Below are 24100 nucleotides of genomic sequence, written 5' to 3'. Positions count from 1 at the left end.
AACACACTCACCTCACAGTCTTGGTGCACTTCAGGGACTTCATATCAAGTTTGCTCTGGACACAAGTGAAAACGTCGGGGCTTTTTGGTTTGGTTTATGGGGGGGTTATTTGGTTCAGTCAGAATCAGGCAGTCTGGATCAGGTCTTGAGAGAGACAAGGCCTGACTCCTTCCAAATATGTCTTTAGTAAACACTGCAATTCACTGGTGCAGTTCAACACAGGAGACTCGGGACATGTTCAGGTCTTGAGAGAGACAAGGCCTGACTCCTTCCAAATATGTCTTTAGTAAACACTGCAATTCACTGGTGCAGTTCAACACAGGAGACTCGGGACATGTTCACAGGAGGCACTGGAGCAAGTTACTCCTCAGGGAGGAGCATCCAGGTCTGGCTTCAGAACTGAAAACAATAATGTTGTGGCAAATAAGGGACGGCAGAAAGGCAGACCATATGCACAAAAGGTTGTTCCCGAGTGTAAGCAGCTCTACAGCCATTGAAACTGGCCTAAAAGACATAGCAGGAGCTGCGCTACACCTTGTTAGCTTGCACCTCTCTGTCCCACGCTCCATCATAGACTACACGCTGGCAGCAGCATTGGTTCAGGTTTCTAATGGAGCTGCACAGAAAAAGGCCCCATCAACATAACCTGGGAGAAATAACTATTGCCACAAGCGATGTTGACTGCCAACTTTTATGGTGATGTCTAAGATGGCCCATCTAAGCGAGTCACGCCATCGGAAACTGCGTTGGAATTTGGTTGGCTGAGTCACATGCAACCAATGGGTTTCCCTCAGCCTTTTCTTCAACGGTTCCCAGTTACGGAGCTTGGAACAATCAGGGAGTGTTCAGGAAGGCAGGAGCTGCAGGAAGAGTCTCGGCCTCTGCCGATCCGGGTTCACGCGTGTGCTCTGCTCTACAGAGACTCCCCGCAGCCGGCAGCGCTCACCTCGGCTGCCCCTGCACAGCTGGCAGGGAAGGGACTTGTCCTGGTTGCGGCTGGGGCAGACTTAATTTTCTTCCGAGTAGCTAGTATGGGGCTGCGTTCTGGATTTGTGCAGAAAACAGCGTTGATAATTCAGGGATGTTTTCATAGAATCATAGAATCGCCAGGGCTGGAAGGGTCCGTTAAGGTCATCGAGTCCAACAGTTAACCTAGCCTTGCCAAAACCACCACTAAACCACGTCCCTAAGCACCATGTCTACATGTCTTTTAAATACCTTCAGGGATGGCGACTTAACGACTTCCCCGGGCAGCCTGTTCTAACGTCTGATAACCCTTTCAGTGAAGAATTTTCTCCCAATATCCATCCTAAACCTCCCCCGCCGCAACTTGAGGCCGTTTCGTCTTGTCCTGTCGCTTGTCGCTTGGGAGAAGAGACCGACCCCCGCCCCGCTACACCCTCCTTTCAGGTGGCTGCAGAGAGCGATAAGGTCCCTTCGCCGCCCTTAGCACCCTCCGGCCCCGGCCCGGCTCCGCTGTTCCCAACACCGACCTTCCCCCGCGGCCGCGCACACCCTCCCGGGGGCGGGGGAAGCCCGTCCGGCCCCGCCCCCGACCGGGTCCCTCCCCCGGTCCCTCCCCCGGTCCCTCCCCCGGTCCCGCCGCTCCCCTTCTCCCCGCGGCGGCGACGTGGTGGCCGGCGGGGCGGCCGAAGGCGGCGGCCATGTGGCTGGCGCTGGCGGCGCTGGTGGCGGCGGCGGGGGCGCAGTACGAGCGCTACAGCTTCCGCAGCTTCCCGCGGGACGAGCTGATGCCGCTCGAGTCCGCCTACCGCTACGGCCTGGACCAGTACAGCACCGAGAACTGGCCCGAGAGCGTCAACTACCTGGAGGTCAGCATGCGGCTCTACCGCCTGCTGCGGGACAGCGAGGCCTTCTGCCACCGCAACTGCAGCGCCGCCGGACAGCCCCCTCCCGCCGCCGCCGCCGGGCAGCCCCCTGCGGCCGGCGGGGCGGCGCTGGCCGAGCTGCGCCTGCTGGCCGGGGTGCTGCGGCGGGCCCAGTGCTTGCGGCGCTGCAAGCAGGGGCTGCCCGCCTTCCGCCAGGCCCAGCCCGGCCGCGACCTGCTGGAGGACTTCCAGCGACGGGAGCCCTACAAGTACCTGCAGTTCGCCTACTTCAAGGTGAGGCCCGGACCTGCATCCATCCTCCCTCCCGTCCCGGCTCTCCCTGCCTGCCCGCTCCCCGCCCCGGCCTCGGCTCCCCAAAGTCCTGCCTGCTCTGGTGTCGCCCTCCAGCCAAGCGTGCCTGTCAGCATTGCAGTGGAGGGGGACAGCGTGGCGTGTCCCCACACAGCCTCTATGGACGCAGATGCCTTGTGCGCCCAGTGCTGGAAAAGCCTCCTCTTGTGCCAAGCTCTCACCTGGCCCCCAGAGAAGGTTGCTCTGGCCCATAGCCTTATTCCCCATCGTCTCCTCCACACCAGTTCAGCCACCAGTTGTCATCCGCCCCACCTCCATTTCTCCCCCTCCCTGGTTGGGACACCAGTCCCTGCCACCCTGCACTTCATCATCTACTCCCAGCAAGTTTTTCAGCCCCTTCCTCCCACCCACGTCATGTAACCCACACTGGGACTGCCCTGCACCTTGTCTTCCCCCCAGCATGCCCACACCGTACCATCCAGCTCGCTCTTCACCGTTTCTTCCACAACTCCCCCAGCACGTCCCTTCAATTCGCCCTTCCAGTTCTTCCCAGACCTCCAGCCACTGGACCCTGTCTCCTTGTCCTGTAGTTGTGCTCTTCCTACCCTTGCCCCTCTCATCTTTCCGTCTACCTTACTTTCTTCTAACCTTCTCTGAAAACTTTTTCAGCGTCTTCATGTCACCACTCTGCTATTGCAAGCGCTCCTTGCTGCCTCTCCCTCAGCATGTCCATCTTCCTCGCTTGCTCTCTGCTGGTCCAGTTCTGTCAAGTGCAGCAGCCCCTAGCCTGTGACTCGCAGGTAGCCTGGTGCCTGCAAAACTCCACTTTTGTTGCAGCCCACAGGAAGGAGTAAAGCAAAAGCTGGTTGCTGAAGTGTGACACTAATGCTGGCCCTGGAATGGTATTTACTTTTTGCTCTTGGGTCAGCCAGGACTGGGGACACGCTTCTTTTAACAGATTTCATCCTGGTTTTGTAGCTTCTTGTCATCCTTTGTCATATTTCTTTTGAGTAAGTAAGAGTGGATGGGAGCTCCTCTCATTCTCAAAGCCGTAAATGGATACCAAAATGACATCACCACAAATGTTTCCATTTCTTGCCTTACTTTTAACTATTCATTCCCCCCTGGTGGTACATACAAAGTTTGCAATGTATGGATCGCAGCAAAAACCAAAAAATACTTTACTGTTTCTGATACAGTTGAATACCTGGCAGGGAGGGATGTGAGAGGGAAATGGGAGAAACCCCTCCCTCTCCCTTTAAACTGCTTTTCAGTCACATTTGCAGTAGGTCGGAGCAGTGCACTTTGGTGGGTTTGCCTTTAGTGTCAGTTGTTGATGTTGTCTGTCTGATCAGATTGTAGTCCAGCTCTCAGCTCTTGCCACTCGCTTGGGGAGTTCTGAATGGGCCTGCTAGAGGTACAGACTGCTACAAACTGCTGCGTACAAAGAACCTTCTCCTGCTGGTGGTTTTCTCATGAAAGGAATGTCATTTCCCCCACCCCCCATCCCGCCAACAGCATTTATGATATAGGAAGAAGGCAGGGGGAAATGCTTTACGTCATTTTTGAGAGTGACCGTGTGTTTATTCAGGTGGGTTCAACAGTGACATTTTGCCACGTCTTAGATCCCAGGAGTAGATGTTTCTGTGCTGCTGCTTGCTCCTCTGGAGGGAGCTTTCTCATAGCCACCGAGTTCACTTAAAGTTTTTGTAGAAACACATTCCTTTTTTTTCTTTTAGTGGTGAAAATTGAAACAAGGAACAAATTAAGGACTAAGCAAAAATGAGAGACTTGTCAGCTTACCAACAAACAGGGCTAAAACATAAAGCACAAAAGAAACCAGGCATTTGACGAAAGTGCAGCTGAGATTTTCCCTTTGCGTTTAGCACCGTGTGGGCTGACTGGAAGCACATAGTTTTGGGACAGCCAGGAAGGGCAGCTGGCAGAGTTCCAGCGCTGGGACACTTAGAGCGGCACAGCCGCAAGAGCTCATGTTAGAACTGAAGTCTGTCTTTGGTGTAGTTGTCTCTCAGGTTTCTTTCTGAAATGACAGGGTACCTTTTATGGATGCAAACTTAAGAGTGCACGTGCATACGTGCTTGTGATTCTTGCTCATACTTTTACATGTACACTTCCATAAGCTACTTCAGATGTGAGGTGTAGCTCTACGTCACCTACATATCAGTACGCTGCATGGGTTCATATGGTTCTCTGCCTAGATGGGAAAAGGTTTTAACATTTCAAAAATTCTTAAGACTTTTACTTTCACTCTTCCTAAATATGTGTATATATACTATATAGTTTATAATAATATGTATGTATATAAAATAAAAAATAAAAATTCATGCACACAGAAGTACATACGTATTTGGCACATGCAGTTGTAAATGAGGAATACATACTTCACAAAGTATCTTTAATGGGGTTTAAAGTTAGTTTAAAAATTGGTGCAGAAAATCACTGAGTACGTTAGGACACAATTACCTGCTGTTTGCTCTAACTTCGTTACACCATCAGGAAGATATATTATTGTAATATTGTCTTTTGTGCTGCTAGGGGAATAAGTGACAGAAACATCGTGTATACATGCTAAGTGATGATTCCTGACCAGTAGCCATAGACTGGCATCAGTAATTGCTGTGAGATTAATTCCACACAGGAGCAACAGTATAATCTTGTGCCTTGTCAACTGAGGAGAATTATATCAGTTTTATTGTACCGTTGTATCTGCTGGGACTGTGGTTTCAGTAGAACTATGTTTGGCAATATAGAGTCTGCAGGTAAATTCATTGACAAAAACTGCAAAACTTTTTTTTTCCAATTAACCTTTTTTCCCCTCTTCCTCCTCTCTCCATCCCTGTTTAGGCTAATAATCTTCCAAAAGCTATTGCAGCAGCTCACACATTTCTTCTGAAGCATCCAGATGATGAAATGATGCAAAGAAATATGGCCTACTATAAGAGCATACCTGATGCTGAGGAACATATTAAAGACTTGGAGACAAAGCCTTATGAGGTATATTTTTTATTCAGAGTCTGGTCTTTTGGAACTGTTCTATTACTCCTCTTGTGTGAGATTCAAGGATCTCATTTGCTTATGTGTTCTCAGTTATTACTCTCCCTCTTGTCTTCCTCCATCATCTCTGTTCTGCCTTCTTGATGCATTCAGTAATTCTCACCTCTCATGCTTTTCACTGTTCCATAAGTCACAGTAAATCATAGACAGTGGCGTACCTGACAGCTACTACATGCACATCACTACTGGAGCTAAGCAGATGCAGAGAGTTATTCAAATGCATGAGTGGTGTAGTGTCACAGCTTAAAATAACTAGGACATTTGGGTTAAGATTCCATTGAAAATCTCTGTCAAAACCTGTGCTTTGGAATCACACTGTTCCCTCTGTCCAGCAGGCTTTTCTGTTGATCTGAAATGGAATTACGTTCTCTGGTGAAATCCATTAGTCATCTGTATTTGTTGTCCTCACATTAATTGGATAACAGCTTATACAGTAATCCAGAAATGCAAAGACATCATTTACTGTATTTGAATCTACACACAGCTTTCCACAGATCAGTTACTGCTGGTTTTCATTCCTGCCAATTTTTCAGAATCTCTTTATCAGGGCTGTGAGAGCATACAACGGTGACAATTGGAGAACATCTATCTCGGACATGGAGCTGGCTCTTCCTGATTTCTTCAAAGCCTACGATGACTGTACAGCAGCTTGTGAAGGCTCCCGAGAGATCAAAGATTTTAAAGACTTCTATCTCTCCATTGCAGGCAAGTGGTTAGGAATTATTAAGGAAAAATGTCCCAAAAGCGCATTTCAGTTTATCTGTAGGATTGGCTACTGAAGTCCTGTTCTTCGGTTTGCAGTGTGAAATGCACGTGGTGCCCCCTGCTCAGTTTGGGCTAATATGAATTTATCAGATTCACTGAAAACTGCTTGAATTCTGGTTTACTTTTAAATCCCTGTAACATAAATGAGGGCTGTCAGAAAATCAGGACAGAGAGTTCTCAGGTTAACATGGAAATGTAAGTGTGTGTCAGAATAAGTAATAACAACTACTCCATCCAGCCAGCAATAGTTATCCAGGCAGGTCTCTTGACCATCATTTCAGTATCAGTTTGGCCACCTTTGAGGCTCAGTGGTTAGCCTGCCTTCAGAGTCTGCTTTGGGCTTTGTATATGTCTGATGATATATATCTCCTTTCTCATAAATACAACAAGGTTCTGCTGCCTATTTTTTGTCTTTCCTACAGCAGATTTTTACTAGCAGGTAAGATTTCTTTTTCATAAGTAGGTAGCTTAAAATCCATTGCTTTGCAAAGGAAAAGGGACATCACCTTTTCTGATTGTTGTCTAAATGGCACATACACCTTTCCTGTGCTCTTCGGTAGCGAAAGAAACAAGTAATTTCTCCAGTCCTCTGGGGTCAGTGTTGTTGGCGATATTTGCGTGGCGAATGCCTGCATGTTTTCTCAACAACCTTAAAAACATGAAAAATGCAACAGAATTTCTAAGTTGCCAGAAGGAATACCAGCCCAGCTTTTTGTCCTAATGCCATCAGATGTGTTGGTGAGGGGAAACTTAGGTGAAACATGTTGATGCATAAATGTGAAGTACAAGAGCAGCTCCACAGTTTCACACGGTGTGGAACTGGTATCCACCAGTACAGCTGACATGGAATAACTGTCATAACTAATAATAATGCTGTCTAGGACAGCAGGTAAGGCATGAAGGTAAAAGCACAGGCGGAAAAGTAAGAAACACAGGTCTTCTTCCCCAATGGTCAGAGCCCTGACATCAGGATAACCCCCAAGCCACTGTAAAGAGTACAGTGTGCATGCTCAGCTGCGACTGGCACTTGCTGTCATCCTTCCTCTTCCTCCTTAGAAGGAAAGGGCAATTCCCAGCAGCAGCAGTGAGAAGGAAAGGTAGGAGTTACTGCATAATATCATCACAGCCGTGTGCATGCATTTCAAATACTTTGTTCTTGGGATAAGAAAGTTCATATTTACTTGCACTGCCTGGGTTGAACTGTGTTCTTGCTCCAGGTATTCTGCCTCTGAGGTTTTTTCTGTTTCTCTTCAGTGTTGTTGTCTAATGTTATACATTCTGAAAATGCTTGTAATTCTTTGACAGAAGGTTTTCTCTGAATGTATTTTCTTGAAGATAAGATCTCCTCTAGTGCTATGCCATTGTAGCAAGCTTTTGTAGACGGGGTAAGCTTGTGAACGTAAACATTTCTGGCTGAAAGTTTTTCTGTAGTGAGCAACATATTCACGTCTTTCTTCTCTTTTAGAACATCCGCGCTGCAGGCACAAAATGTGGCCACCTCTGCAGGTCTATTTTGCAGTCACCTGCTGTATTTCCCTGTGATACAGTTGTACTCGGCAGCATGTGGACCTTATTCATGGAATAATTTAATGAAATCGGAAAGGCTCTTTCCAAAAGATAGTACTGTTAAGTTCACACTTAGGAAATAACTGAAGACTCCATAACACTCTATATAAAACCTACCATCACAGGCTGCCTGTAGGTGTCAGTAAAACCTAACTGCTTAGTTCCTGGGAATTGCAGCTTTGATACATTTCAAGTCCGGACCGCACAGATTTTTACAGCTGGGCTGAGTACCAGTACTTGATGTGTACTTCGAGTGGACTTGGAGGTGCTCAGTACTTCCATGCAACAAGATCCAGACACACAGGACCCAGGAGGGTTTTATAAGGCCAAACTTTAATGGGTAGCTAATGGGAGGTGTTATAACATGTCAGTGTGCGTTATCCATATCCTGTGTTGTTGTTTTCTTCCTTCTAGATCATTACATTGAAGTCCTTGCATGCAAAGTGCAATGCGAGAGTAATCTGACACCCATTATAGGAGGCTTTGTTGTTGAGAAATTTGTGGCCACCATGTACCATTACTTGCAGTTTGCTTATTATAAATGTAAGTACTGATTTAATGTGCTTAAATAACATTGGGATGATGTGGGACAGTTTCCATTAATAATCTTTTCCCTCTAGTTATATTGCTTTAGAATGTAAATAGTGGCCTCCAGAATCTGCATTTTAACCTATTCTGGGGCAGAAAGTCTGAGCTGCCTGGCGTCTTTTTCTCCCTGTATGACTGTAGTTAACAGACATGGGAGATAAATATTATTCATAGAGCCCGGGGCTCATAAAATTGTCCATAACAAAATAAATTGCTGAACACAAGTCCCATAAGGGCTGGATTTTGCCCCGGGCAGGCCCCTCTGTTCTAAGTGGTTATGACATGGTTATGACAGGTCTCCACTTGGGTGTTGGAAAAATGAGGTCCTTACAGAGTAAGTGTGATCTGATCCATCACTGCCCTTCATTCTTTGTGTGATACCTACTGACAGCACAAGTTGCTTATGCTTTTCAGAGTTTCATATAAATGATAAACGCTCATCATATGTATTTTAGGTGTTTAAATGATACACCAACCCTTCTGCCTTTTTGAAGTAACTCGTAATGTAACACGTTAGGGTAAACAGTGTCAGCCGCTTCCTCGCTTCCTGAGACACTGGAACACATGCAATGATACAGACCCATTTTGTACACCTGTGTACAAAAAAACATGATTTGACCATGCTGGTCAAGCTCTCAGGCCCACATGGTTGTTAAGCAGCTGAATGTATAGCTCTAACAAGAATTTTTTTCTTAAATTTCTAACTCATTCAGTTAGATAGAAGAAAGATTGTAACTTCAAGGCAACACATTAAACATATCACCACTCATTCTAGGGAATGAACACTTAATTTTCAATTTACTATTCAGAATTTCTTCCACAGACAAACTTACCAAAATTTTCATACCGTTCACTATTTTCTAGTGGATTCTTGTAATCCTGTTAGAATGGTGCACATGGGGCTAAGTGGGTTTTGAAGAAAGAGGGGACCACTTAACAGAAATTGTATTGTTCTGGTGCTCAGTGATTAACCATTTGATAGGTAAATCATTCAGTGAATTTTGTGGTTTCTTGAGGAACTACTTGCACTGTAAAGAACACATGTAGTTGTTACAGCCGCTCCTGCAGGCTCCAACGTCAAAGGGAAGATACATCCATCCATGTAACAGAAAGCCATTAATGGCTTCTGCTTGTGTTGTTTGACTGCACGTTTTACACATTGACTCTTTGTCAATTCTAGTACAAAGAAGTGGGGGGGGTTTAATTTATTTTTTTGTATTTTAATAAATGTCCCAGTGGGGATCACCAAGCTGTGGGCCGATACTGGGATACCTGGGAGGGACATTTGGTTAGGATTTTCATAGAAAACCATCAGAGGTAAGTCCCCATTTCTGAATCATGGCCTTACCTGTTTCAGAACACAAAAATAGCATGTCCCTCCTGGGAAGCAATTATTTTTTTTCTGTGCAGCTGGTGGGGAGATAGAAAATGGGTCCTGTTTCCATCTGAGTTTTTCAGAACTTAGATAATAGTAGGAATTTGTTCATTTACCTTATCTGGATTTTTTTGTGTGTTAATTAGTGAATGACATGAAGAATGCAGCTGCTTGTGCTGCTAGTTACCTTCTGTTTGACCAGAAAGATGAAGTAATGAAGCAGAACATGGTATATTATCAGTACCACAAAGACAAATGGGGACTTAAAGAAGAGGATTTTCAGCCCAGATCGGTAGGTGAATTACTTAAAATGCCTTCTAGACACATTCAGATATTTCCCTGAAACTCACTGGGTCAGAGGTTTTGAAAATGGGGGTTATCTATTAATTCTGGAGTTAAACACATAATGTTTTATTAAAACCATATAGAAAGTTTTACACAGAGATGTACTATGTAATGTAGATGGTGAATCTCATTATAGTTCTTCCCTTTGTGTTGAAATATACTACAACAGGATATAATATGGTATGATGATGAGTAAATTACGCTGGTACTTGTCTGCCACTTAGTATATTTACATCTTTATTTACCTCGACAAATAAAGCAGCTGGCCCCTGAAATCTGATGAAAAGACCACTCCCGTGACATTCAGGCTTTTGTTAATCACTTATTATTTGCCAACATGTAGTTGCTCACCTGCTTGTTATTTCAGCTTCTGTATGCTTTGGAATGTGTCCGGATACGATAACCCCAGCTAAACTCACTTTCCACTTACTGCATTTAGAACATAGTTTGGTGGATGAGGATGGAAAAAGGTTCACGACCATATTGCACCTAATTATCTGAGTTAGAATACTTGCTGCAAAGAACACACAGTAAACATCAGTCCATCCAGTAGTGATTGTGATCTGGCTTTGAAAAATTACTTGGAAAATGGGTTTCTATGCTGTTTTTAAATTTCTGTGTCCAGAAAAATTTTACATATAAAAGCATTTTTGCTGTGTTTCTGGAGTCCTGCAGCCTGGACTCTGACAATCAAGTTGGATGTTCTGTCATTTCTTGTTACCAGGATTTATGTCGTGCAACTGAATTAACTGCTTTGTGACACCTGAGTGACTCCTTAGGCATCAGTGGTACGTGCTGTACAAGTAGTTAGTCATTAGCAATACATGTTCCAGAAGTTAAATTTAGTGCCTTCTCTTTCTCTTACGGCATGACTTCCCTGTGGAAGAGTCATTTAGGTTAACCTAGCTGAAGCAACAGTGGTGATGTTCCAGTTGCCTTTCCCATGTTGCTTCTGCAGACACCTTGGTCACTGAGACCTGTACTGGCCCAAAGGTATATCCCTTGATTCTTAAGGCGGCATACAGCTCAGTAGATATATGTGCTTAAGTGACTGGCTTTTTCTGTAGCAACGCTGCAGAGCAGCTCCTGCGTGCACCTTCTAGCTTGTACTGATTTGATGATTACATTTTCCTTCCTCTCAGCCAGCTCAAGTCAAAAATACCACTCCATTTAAGCTGTTGAGTTCTGTGCAACACACTTTATCTGTACACTGGAAACCCAGGCCTACCCTGCGGGGCCAACTGGGACAGAAGACATCAAAAATGCTTTTAGTTCTTTCAGGCAGTAGTAGTGATTCTGAGCTCAGAGGGGAAAAGGACCACTCCTTTGTCACTGCTTTTGGGAACAGAACTGTGCTTTATAGCCATGTTGGAGACAATGTTTGATGGTGGTAGGAGTGAGGGGTGGCAACAGTATAAAACTGCAAGCCACAGAGAGATTTGGCATACGTGTGCAGAGGGGGCAGAACAAGGGCCCTACACATTAACTCTGAATGTTTCATTGATAACTTCTCAGGAGCTGGGGACTAGAGATAATTTAATTTTTAAATATAAAATATTAAATGCACACAGCTGTATTTTCATATGCTTTGATCCATGTGACTATGAACAGAAGTTGCTTGCTGTCCTAATCACTTGCCATGAAAACCATAATGCCTCTGGTTTATTTTCACAAAGTGGTAATGGGGTGGCAGCAGCATTTGGCTCTGCCACTAAGCTTTAGATGTTCTTGTGAAAGAACATCGTTTTCTCCCAAAAAGAGTTAAATGGGATAATCAAAGTAGGTTACACTTGGTATTCACAAATAAGAGAGTAGGTGACTGAGCTAAACTGTGCTGTCCAGGCACACAGCCGGGGAAGTGAGGAGGGACAGGTGGGTGATGGTGTGGAATGTCCCTCGCCCAGACTCAGGCTGGGGTGGTGAGTCATTATCATGCAAAAGAGCTTAGTGTCTTTTTCCCAGAACTGCCTGCCGCCATACGCCAGCGCACCGAGAGACAGAGGCTTTCTCACTTCCAAAGCCCGCTGGAATGCAGGCACAGGCTGCTGCTCAGCTCTGGCAGTCTCATTCCTTATTCTCAGACTCGCCAATGCTTTGAAACATGAGAAAGAGGAGAGTGCTTTGTTCTTCTCACACCGTTGCAGCCTGTGCTTAGACAGATCCACGGAAGACATCAGATACGCTGCTTGTTGTTCCGCTATTTCCTTTCTCAAACATTTTAACACCCCCCTGGGACCTACCTTCTACTAAGTCTGGGTCTGACTTCACTGGAGTAGTTTCAGGTGACATGTGATGATGCTTCCATGTCTTGCTACCCAAAAGTAACACAGAAATTTTGGTTTTTGATAGGAGGCAGTTCGATACCACAACATAACCACACTCCAGTTGGAAATGTATGAATTCGCGAAGGAACATCTGATGGATGATGATGAGGTGAGTTTTCTAGAAAGGAAATTGTGGTCAAAAAACCAGCAATCACATTAAAGTGAAGATGATACATAGATGGAATTCCAGGACTTAGCTAATATGGAAAAATCTTCTTGTACCTTGACCAATTTATCATAAACTTTTGTAAATGGAATATAAGAAACAAACCCAAAGAACATCACATACCATTTTAAAAAATATGGACAGTATTAACACAAAGGTAAATATAATGCACTAAGCCTACAAAAAGAGAAAATCTGCTTTGCAAGCTGCAACACCAGGGGGCAGAGAAGTAGTATATATATTTAAACCCAACGTTTTTCTGGGTATTGTTTTCTGAAATGTTGTTTAAATTAAAGATCCTTATAATTTTGTCCAGAAGTAACCACCTAAATTGTCATTTTTGTCAAAATGAAGGCTTGTTATCTGGTGTTTTTTTCCTGCACAGTAATGTTTTGGTCACCCAGTCTTGCTTCTTAAATGGTTGGAGTTCATGGCTGAATAACATATAATGACTACTATTACACTGGAAATATGTAAAGTGGATTTTTTGTGCAAGAAAAGTAGTTAAATTGTTGAAAGAGCATTTCTTTGTCTCCCACAGCTGAAATTAAATTATAAATCATAGAGGCTTTGGATTGCCTTTTGTTTTGCTTTGTTTTTGGAACCTTTAATTTAAGAGTTTAAAAAAATCTTCAAACGATGGAATAGTTCATTGCTGGCATTGGCAGCTATGTTCTGTTATGGCATGGGGCAGGGTACTTGTAATGAGGACTGCTTAGATCTTTTTTAGTTAGAAAAGAGAAAGATGATTTATGTTATAAAAAGAAATCACCTTTGCAATTTTTATGTTATCCAGCACATAGGGAGAGAGAATATTTTTGTAGTGGAGAAGTAATAATATGTCTGTGCTGCCTTCAGTATGCTAGTGACCTGAAAACAACTCTATACGTAAAATTCCATTGCCATTGTTACCAGACTTTAGGAAGACTTTCCATTGTGATAAAATTCTGTGAAAGACAGTTTAATAAGCTTGTTATAAGGTTAAGCTTAGATGAGGACTAGTCTGTATGGATTTTCATCAGCGTGTGAAATAACTTGAGCGCTTTTTTATATTCCCTTGTTGGTTTGTGCTTTGCCCATAATGTTTTCTTATGTTAGGCATAAACTTAATCTGTAATTTTTTCCTTCTTTCACATCTGCTGCTCCAAAACACAGGGATGAGTAATTAAGGAATGGGAGAAGCAGTCCATTGCGAGGGCTTTCCCCATATGTTGTTACAGGAAGGGCTTATAGAAACAATCTTCAGCCTCAAGCGCTGTGTATAGGATAAACAAGCGTTCACTTGCTGGCATTCATTCCTGTAGCCCATTTCACCGGTGCAATTACAAATGACCTTGCAAACTGCAGGAGGCAATTACAGTGGAAACGTCAATTAGACTTCTGGGATAGTGTCAAGGAAGTCACATTACACTGGATTATATGTTTAGGTTAAACAACCAAAATTGCTGGGACAGATCATGCCACAGATATCCCGACCCCACACTATTAGGAAAGTTACCATTCTCTTCTTCCGGGGAAGAGCTAAAGGGCTTCTGTGCCCTACCTTACTAGGGCTGAAGAACCTGGGAGGGATGGAGGCTGTCCATGCCTCTGGCTTGGCTCTGGCTTTTGGTAATGAACTCATAAATCCCTGGCTACCAGAACTTGTCTTTGGCTTCCAGGGAGTCCAGACAGAGCAGGAATAGCACAAAGGTAAAATCGCTACCTTGCAGTTTCTGCTACATGGGCAGGACCTGGTAGTGTAAGTGGAATTTTTTTTTTTTTTAATATTTCTCCTGGCGTGGATAGAAAAGTTTATTCCACAGGAATGCTGAAAACTGATGAAAAACCCAGATAAGGTGTTACAGTAAAAGCTTTATTAAAAATTGTTAAGTATGGAGGCAACCTCTCTTCTCAGTGCGCTCTATTTATTTAAACCATGTGCTTCTTGGGCCATAGGCCATACCTTTTGTGAGTTCCTGTGGTCCGTGTTTGCTGTCTGTGAAGTTGCCTGTGGGCCAACAAGCCCATAAAATAATCTGCAGAAAAAAATCATTCCGTTTCCTTGAGTGAAGCAAAAGGACTGATGTGGCAAAAGGAGCTCTTCTTATGTGAATACGTCATTATTCCCAAGTGGAGAATCTCACTTTATTCAGACTTCTCGGTGCTCCCGTATCCCAGATCATCCATGTGTCTTTTTAAATCCCATTAGCAAAGCAAGTGAGAACATGTAGCTTCTTCCAGTAATACATTGCAGTAATTGCAGAGGCTGGAACATACAGTAATGATTTTTGCACATGTCATTGCAAGAAATACTGTCCTGTTCGTGTTACTTTATTAATGTTTTTCCACAAGGAAATGAAAAACTCTAGTTCAAACATTTAACACGGTAGAGGTGACAGAGAATATTAGCGCCAACTAGCTACAAATTACTTTTTCTTAAAAGTAATTATTATTAAATATCCTCACAGTTTTCCACAGTGAAGTTAAAAGAACATTACACAGTGTTGTCATCTCGGTTGGCCATGGATAGTCAAGCTTTTTGATTTTTGTTCAGATGTGTAATGCATAAGGGCTATAATAGATACAACTCCTGGTATTGCACAGATTTAAATGGCAAACTGAAATGCCGTTAAGAGCCAGATACTCAGCTAGTGTAGATATAACTTCAGCACTGCACTAATTGTATGAGACATGTTTCTGGCCCATAAAATCGGTGTTCTTGAGGAATTTTTTTCAGGGATAGCTACTTAGCTGTTCTAAGTTACATAAGAACCAACAGTGTTTGGCTGAGATGATCCTACAGTGTGATTTTTCTTTCAGTACTTAATCAGTAGGTGAAAAACTGTCGGCAGCTTTGACCCGCTTTTTTGGCATTTTGTTCTTTTTATTTGTATGTAATGTGTGTGTCCATTTGTATAGTAGCTGAAATTCCAGTGCTCCTTTCGTAAGTGTGGTGCAAAGGAGAATAAGTCTTGAACTAATGTGACTGGTGGAAAGAGAACATATGGAATAGCATCAAAGCACGAGGGCCCAGTGGACTACTGATAGCATATAATAATCTGAATTCAGCCTATTTTTCTGTTCAGGAATTGCTAGCAACATATTTTCAGCTTTATTAACTCACTTTTTGCATATGTTCAAATGAGTTACACAAGTGCGCTCGTAACGGCAAGTCATAAATGCAGATCTGTAAACCCTGCCCTGCCTGTGACCTCAGGCCAGCGCTGCCACCATAGCACCGCTACACTGAGAAGAGCTGGTGGCAGCTGTTTCAGAGAGACTTGTCAGCTAAATGGCATTGTTATGGTCCCTGTTTAACATACGCTTCTTTAAAGAAAAAAGAAAATATTTTTTTTCATCATCATTTCCTCGTGGCGATACTGCCCATGTGGCTGGCTCTCCAGAAACTTCCTGCTTTCCCCTCTTGCTTCTTTACCGTTGGATGCGGATCATGGTCAAAGGTGTTCCTTCTTCCATTTAAACCGCCTACCATCAGAAGCTGCAAGCGCGGTTGGGCTTATATGGCAGGATGTCCCCAAGTTGCAGGTACTGACATCAGGAGGAATTTTTACCTGCCCAGATTTTCTTAAGCGTCTGCGTGCAGCATACAGCAGGCAAGAGAGCATAGGTAGAGCTCACTGGAAGGCCACTCGAAGGCTTCTATTTTCAGTGCAACGGGAGCCGTGTTGCTCTGAAACTGGGTTGACTCATGTTTTATAGGCATTATAAAAATGTTAAGAGGAAAGCACATTTATTGGATTACTGTAAAATACTATTGTAATAACTGCAGTGTACTGCAGTCTCCCATAGTACATGGGAAGAGAACAGTTACATGTTCAGAATATATCATTAAAAACTGAAATGGAAAAATATTTGAGAAAGTAGTTAACATACATGTAAAGAACAACTAAGCTCTTTTAATATCGGAGGAAAAAAAAACCTAAAAGCATGTGACAGTGGGTCACACTGTGGACTAAGTATCTGAAAAATAAACAAGTTAAGGGCCAAATAATTTTTCTGCACGAAGAATTGAGGGATTTTTTTTATTTTTTTTTTTTTTTTTCCCCTGCTAGAATGCAAGGAATGTCCAGCCTGGTCTGTACTGCTCATGGAGGATCTGGGAGGGCTTTGAGGTGGTTACAGTGAACTCTCGTGTTTTAACTGAAGGTTAGATCAAGGAACTTTTTCTTGGTCGGAGGCTGAATAAACCTTTCAGGCTGAGCCACTCATTGACACATGCCTTACTGTTATCCTGAAATAATGTGTCCCCCCAAAAAATATCACTGGCTAGTGGGCTCTGTGGTGTGCGCTTGCGGGCTCTGTTAGGCCCATGGAGCACGCATCCTTGACAGTTGTCCATATCAAATCTTTTTCTTCAATCTTGCAGGATGCTTATTTGTCCTTGAACAAAATCCGCTGTTTTTCAAAACCTAACTCTCTGTCACTACTCCCATTAGTTACTCAAATTAGTTACAGGGGCAGTTACAGGACAACTACTCATTAGTTACAGGGCAGTCCTGACCTTTCCTCGCAGAGGCCACCCCTGCAACCCTTCCCACTACGGCAACCTTGCCACCTACACCCAATACATAAGGGAGTCAAATGTGTTACTCTCAGTGTTGAACAAATTCCCAGTCATTAAGCTCTTTGAGCTTTAGCAAAATCTGAATTTTTGCTGTGAAGGACAGCCAGGGGACATTTTGTGGGATAAATATTTTCCTTCTAGGTCATAGATTATAAGGAAACAAGGATCCAGCCAATGCTTCTTGCTCTGTGTATTGTCTCTTAAGGCTGTTTGTTGTATGAGTTAGAATAAAGGCTGTTTCTTGTTCAATCACTAATAATCATGCATGAAAGCATGTCCGTAATAATATTTTTCTGTAGATCTTAATTCATTCTAGAACACTATTTTAATATTCTCTGTTACTTCCCTGAAGAACAGGCTGTCGCACTGCAGTGCATATGGAATCCCTATAGAAAAGGCCATCAGCAGATCTGCATGGAAAGTATGGGTTATTGCAAGATAGCTACTTTTTTCCCCAGAACTTTTCCAGTCCTCACTGAGAAAGGACAGAACAGATTGTAGGTGGAGGCAAGGACCCATGAATGATTAATATTTGCTACGTAGAAGGCAATACTTAGTCTTAGCAACCAAAGGCGAAGCGTCTGGGTCTGTCAGTGAGCAACTGGTTGCTACTATTTTTAAATGCTGCTGTCGAAAGAAAAGTTGGTGCTGGACGATCAGTCTCAAGTGGGCCATAACTGAGCCATGTATTGGTAGCTTTTCCTCTTTACTGTTTGTTTTAATAGCTGGCTGGGAGTCTCCAAAGTACAGATGTTTCTTCTAAGGGGTTGTGTTTTGTGTGTGTGAATGCAGCATTTAATATTGCATAAGGAAGGGCCGGCAACAATCCCTGGCCCAGTGTGTACCTTGGTCTTGGACACTCAGCTTGCGGTAATAAGTGAGGAGTTCTGCATTTTTCTCCTTTTTAGGACTTATTTTTTGAAATGCTCTAGCTTCACTTATAATAGTGCACCAATCTCACCAGCCTGGGTTAGCTTATTCAGAATTGACCAAGAACTCTGTTTTAAAATTATTTTTTATTATAATCCACCTACTCACTCTGTAAAGCCTTCTTGAATTACTTACTGTGGTACAAAACTTTTTATTTCTGTTGTATCTCTGTTCAGTTGTTAATCTAAGCCAAGGGTGCTCAGTTTGCATATCTGACAGATAATTAGAGGCTCCAGTTGATCAGATCAGCTTCTCTGATTCTTCCTACTGCTCCCACCAGTCTGGGAGCATTCCCCAGCTGCTATTCGATATCATGCCTCCCATATTTCAGGCTATACCTGTCCCATCTCTTCCCATACATCCTTGCTGTCACTCGCACTTTTCACTGACCGTCCCTGGATTGGGAGAGGGAAGAGGTTGGTAGCACAGGGAGGGAGGTCGCAGGGTGCCGGGAGAGCTGTTGTACCTGCAGCACGTACTCCTCCAGCGTAAACCAGGAGGCAATGACTGCGGACCGAAGGCCAGCTTGCTAACAAGGACGTGCTTCGCTGCAGCTGACCAAGCAGTCCAGATGCGTGTACTTCCCAGTTGTTGCCTGCCTAACTATCAGACATGTACTGGTCTGGCGGCAAACCCTCCTCTTCCCCGAGCTTAGTCAGACTTCACATACTAATTTACTAGCTACCAGCCAGACAGCTACATCACGCTTTGGGCCATATATTGCTCAACACTGATTTACATCAGCACTGTGTCTGAGCAGCATATTTATGTGACCTGCATTAGAGCTGGGTGGCTGTTGTCCCCTCTAGTAGCTGGCAGCAGAAAGAATTATGGGTTTGCAGCTGACTTTGCATATAAAATTTGCTGTCTTTCTTATTAAGGTAGGTAGGCTCCTCATTAAGGAGCCAAAGATCCTATAATAGGAGGAACTCTGTCACACTGAATACTTAAGTAGTATCAGAGAATCATTTTCAGACTCCATGTCTGCAGGCCAGCATGAAGTTATGAAGTTATTAGGTATCAGTGGGCAGAAGGCTTTTTCTGTGGAATGAACACCTGTGAAATATTTGCTGACTTCAGTCATGCAAAATGCCTGATGCGATGTCAAGTGAGTGCTAACGGGGCAAGGACAGCGATCAGTCTGGCCATAGCTGCTAGTGTGACAATGTGATCAGCTCTTCTGACGTAGCGTTATCACCTTTTCATTAGGCTGACAACCACATTATGGGCAACTTGCAAATGTTTTACATTCTGACCATAAAGGCACAGGCAAAAGTACTTTAACTACAGGTTTTGTTTGTCTGTAACTGCAATCTGGAGTTTTTGCCTTTTCAAAAATAACCAACATCCAGGCAATTATTCAGTTGCATTACAGCATATTTTCTGTATGTATATTGTTTCGGCAGCTATTTTTATATTTTTGCCATAATTCAACTTCTCTCACTCCCCAGTACTTCTCATTAGACCACAACAGCTTCCTTCATACTGTACTTGAGAGATCAATTTCAGGCACTAGAGATTTCAGATTTCAGTCAATTTTATTTTTTTCAAATACTGTTGCTTTTAAGTATCCTTTTCCTTTTAAAACCTAGGCTTCTTACATGTTTCTGGATTTGAAGACATACCAGAAGAAAAAAACTTGAATCCTGTCTGGATCTTCTGTGTCTTCTGAAATATCCTACCTTACTGATGAGCATGACAATAGTATGAATTGAATTAAGTTCCCATATGGCTGAGTTACCAAAGGTGCAATGTTGAAATCCCCACGTCTTCCTTATACTTAATTCTGGCTCATCTATTCAGATCATAGAATCATAGAATAGATGCTTATGCCTTTCACCCTACCTCTCAGATTTTTACGTTTTGAGGGTTGTCTTTGCAGGCAGACCGAGGAGAGAAATCCTTTTTAATATCTGTTATTCTTTCATTAAACTATGATCCTGGGGTGTAAAAGAATCGGTCTGAATTATATCTGGGACCCCTGTAGTAGTAGTACAGTAGGACAGTAGAGCCCTCTATTCCCAGTCTCGTAACTCTGTTCAGAGTTAATGAGATCTGCCTGTCTGTAGTCCTTCAAGAGGCACCCAAATGCTCGTGCCCACAGTTTTAGGAGCTGTGCTATAAAACTTGACCTGAAGTCCTCTGTGCTTCTGTCTCTGTAACTTTCGGCTGCTCGCATAGCGACTGTTGGACCTAGTGGCTATTTTCTTCATGTGCATTTGTCAAGTGGTATTGAGTTCCTCCCACGATTGGGCTCCTTAGGCAATCAAAATACTTCTAACAAAGGAAAACGTGCAGAAATGTCGAATTCCTGTTTTCCAATTGCCAGATTTCCTGCAACCAGGAAGACAAGTAGGGAATATGAAAGTGCTGGCATCTTTTCTTGTGTTTTTATTGAATTGGATACTTAGATGTTTTGAACAAATTCAAAGCAAAATATATTGCCATCCTTCAGGACTTGCTAAAACCACTTCATAGTTGCAAAAACTCAGCAGTCTTTTAAGATGGAACTGTGAAGCAGGGAACAAGAGCAGCAGTTACTTCAGCCAGCTTTCTTCCTGCTTTTATTTTTCTTTGCTTCGTTCTCATTGTTCCTCTCCTTGCCAATCGCACTTCTGAAAAATGTGATGTTAATATTTTTAATCACCGTATCCATAATATAATTGTTGTATTCAAAATAGACAAAAATTCTCTTATTTCCTCTTATTATTTTCACTGATAGTGGTTTTAACCCCCTTTCCTCACCAGAATAGAAAACTGTAAAATTTTGAGTCTCAAACTGCATGTGTCTGGAAGATGCTGTCTTCCTAAGGAATACCTTTCTAGACAAAAATGTGCTTAAAATTTAATTAGGATTGTAAATACTGTTTGCAGTCTTCATTGAGCAGGCTCAGAAGCCTAATACAATTCACAAAGACTTGGAACGGAGGTGAAAGGAAGAGGGAGTATGAGCATTCAAGCAAGGATGACTTACTTTCAACATAACTGTTAGAAATTCACATTATTTTAAATATGAAAGTGAGTAAGAGCTGATCAGATTTTCCAGCAAAATATTTTTCTATCAGAAAGTGATGATTTGTTTTGGAAAAAGCTTCAACGACATCTTAAGACCTTTTTAGAACGTAGATCTATGTCAAGAAAGGAAGGACAGGAAAGTTTAAAAAACACACAGGTAAATTAAGACAGTTTAGCAGAACACTGTAGTTCTTAGAATGAAAGATTGGAAATGTAACGTTGAGCATCCACATCTCTCTTACAGCTCAGTATTAGAGTTGTATCAAAAATTGAATATATGTACAGGCATTCCCCTGGGGTCTCCCATCTCAGGCAGTGTTGTTTCTGAACGTAGCAATGGAGGGCAAACTGGAAAACACTCGTATTTCTGAGGGTGCCAGCAGATGGGCTGCTACGGTCAGTTTTGAGTAGTCTGAAGAGCTGCTGCACATTTGCTGTTAGGTACTTGCTTTTCACTACTGAAGGTGTTACATTGGGCTGAAAGGGATTACAACAGGTTTTTGTTCAGTTACTGTAGTTACTGTAGTAAATTCCATCTGGTGGGGCTGTATCATCCCAAAGTACTGACTGCAGGAAGACATTTGACTATGGTATATGACATATAACCACATCAGGAGTAGTTTAAATAAAGAAGGTTGGATTGTTATGTTGTGTTGGTAGCCTGCATTAGCAGAGTGGAGCTTGCAAATACAATATTTTCTGGTCTGAATCTAAAACAAATGTATTTGTTTCTGGTATGGGAAACATTCTAGTATCTCTATCTAAGTTCTTTACCTTTTTGCTGCCTTGAAGAAAGGCATGTGAATATCCGTGGTTGAAAAGGGAGAAGAAGGTATGGGTTGAAGGGTATAACAGGACATAAACAGTTAGAGCAGGCAGATGCAAAGTCAAAGTTATGGTTCTACAAAACACTTTTGCTTTGAATTTTGAAGCTTTCTAAGATTTTTTAATGCTTTACTGTATTTTAACAGTTTCCTAATTTATCAGGTGCTTTAAGCATTTATGCCTCTAGTGTCTAAGTTTGAGGATTTAATTTTCTATTTAAATACCTGAAAAACTAAAAGAGGATTTACTGTGAAGTGTAACATTTCCTTCTTTTAAGGTCTGTATGACACCATGAGTACTTGTGCTACCCCTGTACAAGCCATTTACTTGCATTTTATAGGCTTGTTGTGCTAGCTTCTGTATGAAGGGTGTTTCGACACCTATTATTACAGTTTATGTTTTGATTAAAATGGTTAAAAGTTTCAACTGATTTTGCAGTACAGGGTTAACTTGTTTCTGTTAAATTTAATCCTTTCTAGGGTGAAGTTGTGGAATTCCTTGATGAGCTGTTAGAAGTAGAGGAAAAGAAGGAATCCTGATGGGTGGAATCACCACAAAGTATTTTACAAAAGTGAAGACTCACCATTGCTCCTTACTATTGTTTTTGGTCACCTGTAGTTCCAGTTAGATATACCTCAAAGCTGCTCCTTTAAGCTCCACTTTACATCACAAAATCCACTCCTGAAAGGTCACTTCCATGCTGGACTGACTTTTCCGTGAGCATGGCATTTCACTGTGCATTTACAGAATTGGTGCTTATAGGTTTTCCACGTGAGCTTTCTTTCCTTTACACAAACACAACAAAGCAGACTATTTGTGTTTTCTGGGCTAACACTAAGGTTCCTCATTTTGGTGCTGTTCTACTTAAGTTATAACAAACAGTACAGCTAAATTCCGAAGAACTTTTGTCAGATTACGAACGGTGGAAGACATTACAGTTCCTTTAGACTTTCTGAGCTATGTATTGTATTATTTATATATGTCTTTTTCTGTGATGATGAATAAAGTGATACTGAACCCCAGTGCAGCTGAAAGATATTAAGATGCATTTAAATAGCTGAAATACGATGATTAACAAAGCACAAGTAGTGATCTTGTAAAAATTGCTTGAAGAATTCTGTAAGCAGTGTTGATCTTTCTTCAAAACTAAAGGAAATTCCATGATGTGAAACTGAGGTCACTTAGAACTGAATAATAAATATTTCCTTCTTCTTACCAAGTCTTACTCTTTCTATTGAAACAACTTGTGGTTCCTGTGTGAGGCAGGACCTGTCTTTTATAAAATAATGATGGCCAATGTGTTTAGTATTCTGTTCTGTAGAAAACAGTTCACATGTTTTTTTTCTCTCTTGAGGGACTATCTGCAGATTTTTCATCCAGAAGTAAGTACAGGTGGAGACGGAGGCAATTTGAAGTGGAATCGTGAAAAATATTTGCATATGAATTCCTGACATTTTTATTAACTATATGGCAGAGTCCTATACAGAAGTACTTTGAAGGCCCAGAAATTACTGTGTTAGAGGTGAGTAGTGAATTAGTGCACAAGACTCCTGAAGAGCAGAAATCCCATTGACCTCAGAGGAGGATCCAGGATTTCATCCTTTGCTTTCCTCTTTCAATTTTAAGGACAGAGTCCTGCAAGTGGTTTCATCCCACTTACGTCAAGGGGAGACAAGAGCATTCAGTGCCTTTATGTCTGAACCCTAATTCACCTGAATGGAAGTGAATTGCAAAACCGAAATCTGCTTTAGGTTTTTAAAAAGGCAAAACATGATCTACACTACCTTGGCAAGTTGTTGCTGCTACAGTTTATGTATGCTATAGCAGTATAGTTTCTATATTATAAAGTGTCTACAGAGAACAAGAAGGGGAATCCACAGGATCAGGTTTAATTGTCCTTCAGCGTGTTTCATCAATGAAACATTTTGAAATGTTAAAGTTGTGTGTGAAAGATGTTTGGAAGATCAGATTGGGTTTCTTAGCTTCTTTAATATAAATCACAACTAATCCCCTGAAGTTGTTGGGCAGACCATTTTATTCCCCAAATTAAAATCTATCAAGAGCCTTTTAACTTCAGGAGATTTACCCAGCTCCACTTGTGGTAACAAGACCAGAATGTGGCTTGCTGTATGCCTTGAACATGCAGAGGGTGTATCGGATTTCCTTAGGCTTTTTATTCCACGCAATATTAGCACTCCATTTATTGTAGTTTTATGTAAGAATTTAACTTTGCTTTTGAAACTTACGAACAGTTGATTGTAAACCATCACTTTATTCCCCATGAAATACATGTATTATAATACCCAGCTGGGGGAGCTTCTCCAGTTTGTCCTTAGCTTTCTCTTGCTGGAGGTGTGTGTATGCTCAAGATAGAGGTCTGGAGGCCTCTTTTGTCCTGCTTTCTGACCTGCATAAGAC

General features: G+C 42.5%; 1 protein-coding gene across 1 annotated transcript; it reads left to right on the top strand.

The window, feature by feature from the left end:
• The first annotated feature begins 1598 nt into the window (after positions 1–1598).
• On the top strand, positions 1599–22897 carry CRTAP (cartilage associated protein). The gene is made up of 7 exons (XM_054192913.1): positions 1599–2123; positions 5007–5156; positions 5750–5921; positions 7962–8090; positions 9657–9802; positions 12205–12288; positions 22162–22897. Exons 1-7 carry the CDS (start codon positions 1665–1667, stop codon positions 22219–22221), a joined length of 1200 nt encoding a protein of 399 aa, XP_054048888.1. The 5' UTR covers positions 1599–1664; the 3' UTR covers positions 22222–22897.
• The last annotated feature ends 1203 nt before the right edge of the window (positions 22898–24100 follow it).

This window comes from Rissa tridactyla, chromosome 2, assembly GCF_028500815.1.
Source record: "Rissa tridactyla isolate bRisTri1 chromosome 2, bRisTri1.patW.cur.20221130, whole genome shotgun sequence".
In the NCBI taxonomy this organism is placed as follows: domain Eukaryota; kingdom Metazoa; phylum Chordata; class Aves; order Charadriiformes; family Laridae; genus Rissa; species Rissa tridactyla.
The sequence above is the reverse complement of the archived record's forward strand: the minus strand, read 5'-3'. Positions and strand labels throughout refer to the sequence as shown.

What these genes read in the sequence shown, in the direction of transcription:
- CRTAP (XM_054192913.1), top strand. Translation starts at nt 1,665, where the DNA reads ATGTGGCTGGCGCTGGCGGCGCTGGTGGCGGCGGCGGGGGCGCAGTAC. An exon ending in TGGAGACAAAGCCTTATGAG is followed by an intron (nt 5,157 to 5,749) that starts GTATATTTTTTA and finishes CCAATTTTTCAG; the next exon opens with AATCTCTTTATCAGGGCTGT. An exon ending in ATCTGATGGATGATGATGAG is followed by an intron (nt 12,289 to 22,161) that starts GTGAGTTTTCTA and finishes AATCCTTTCTAG; the next exon opens with GGTGAAGTTGTGGAATTCCT.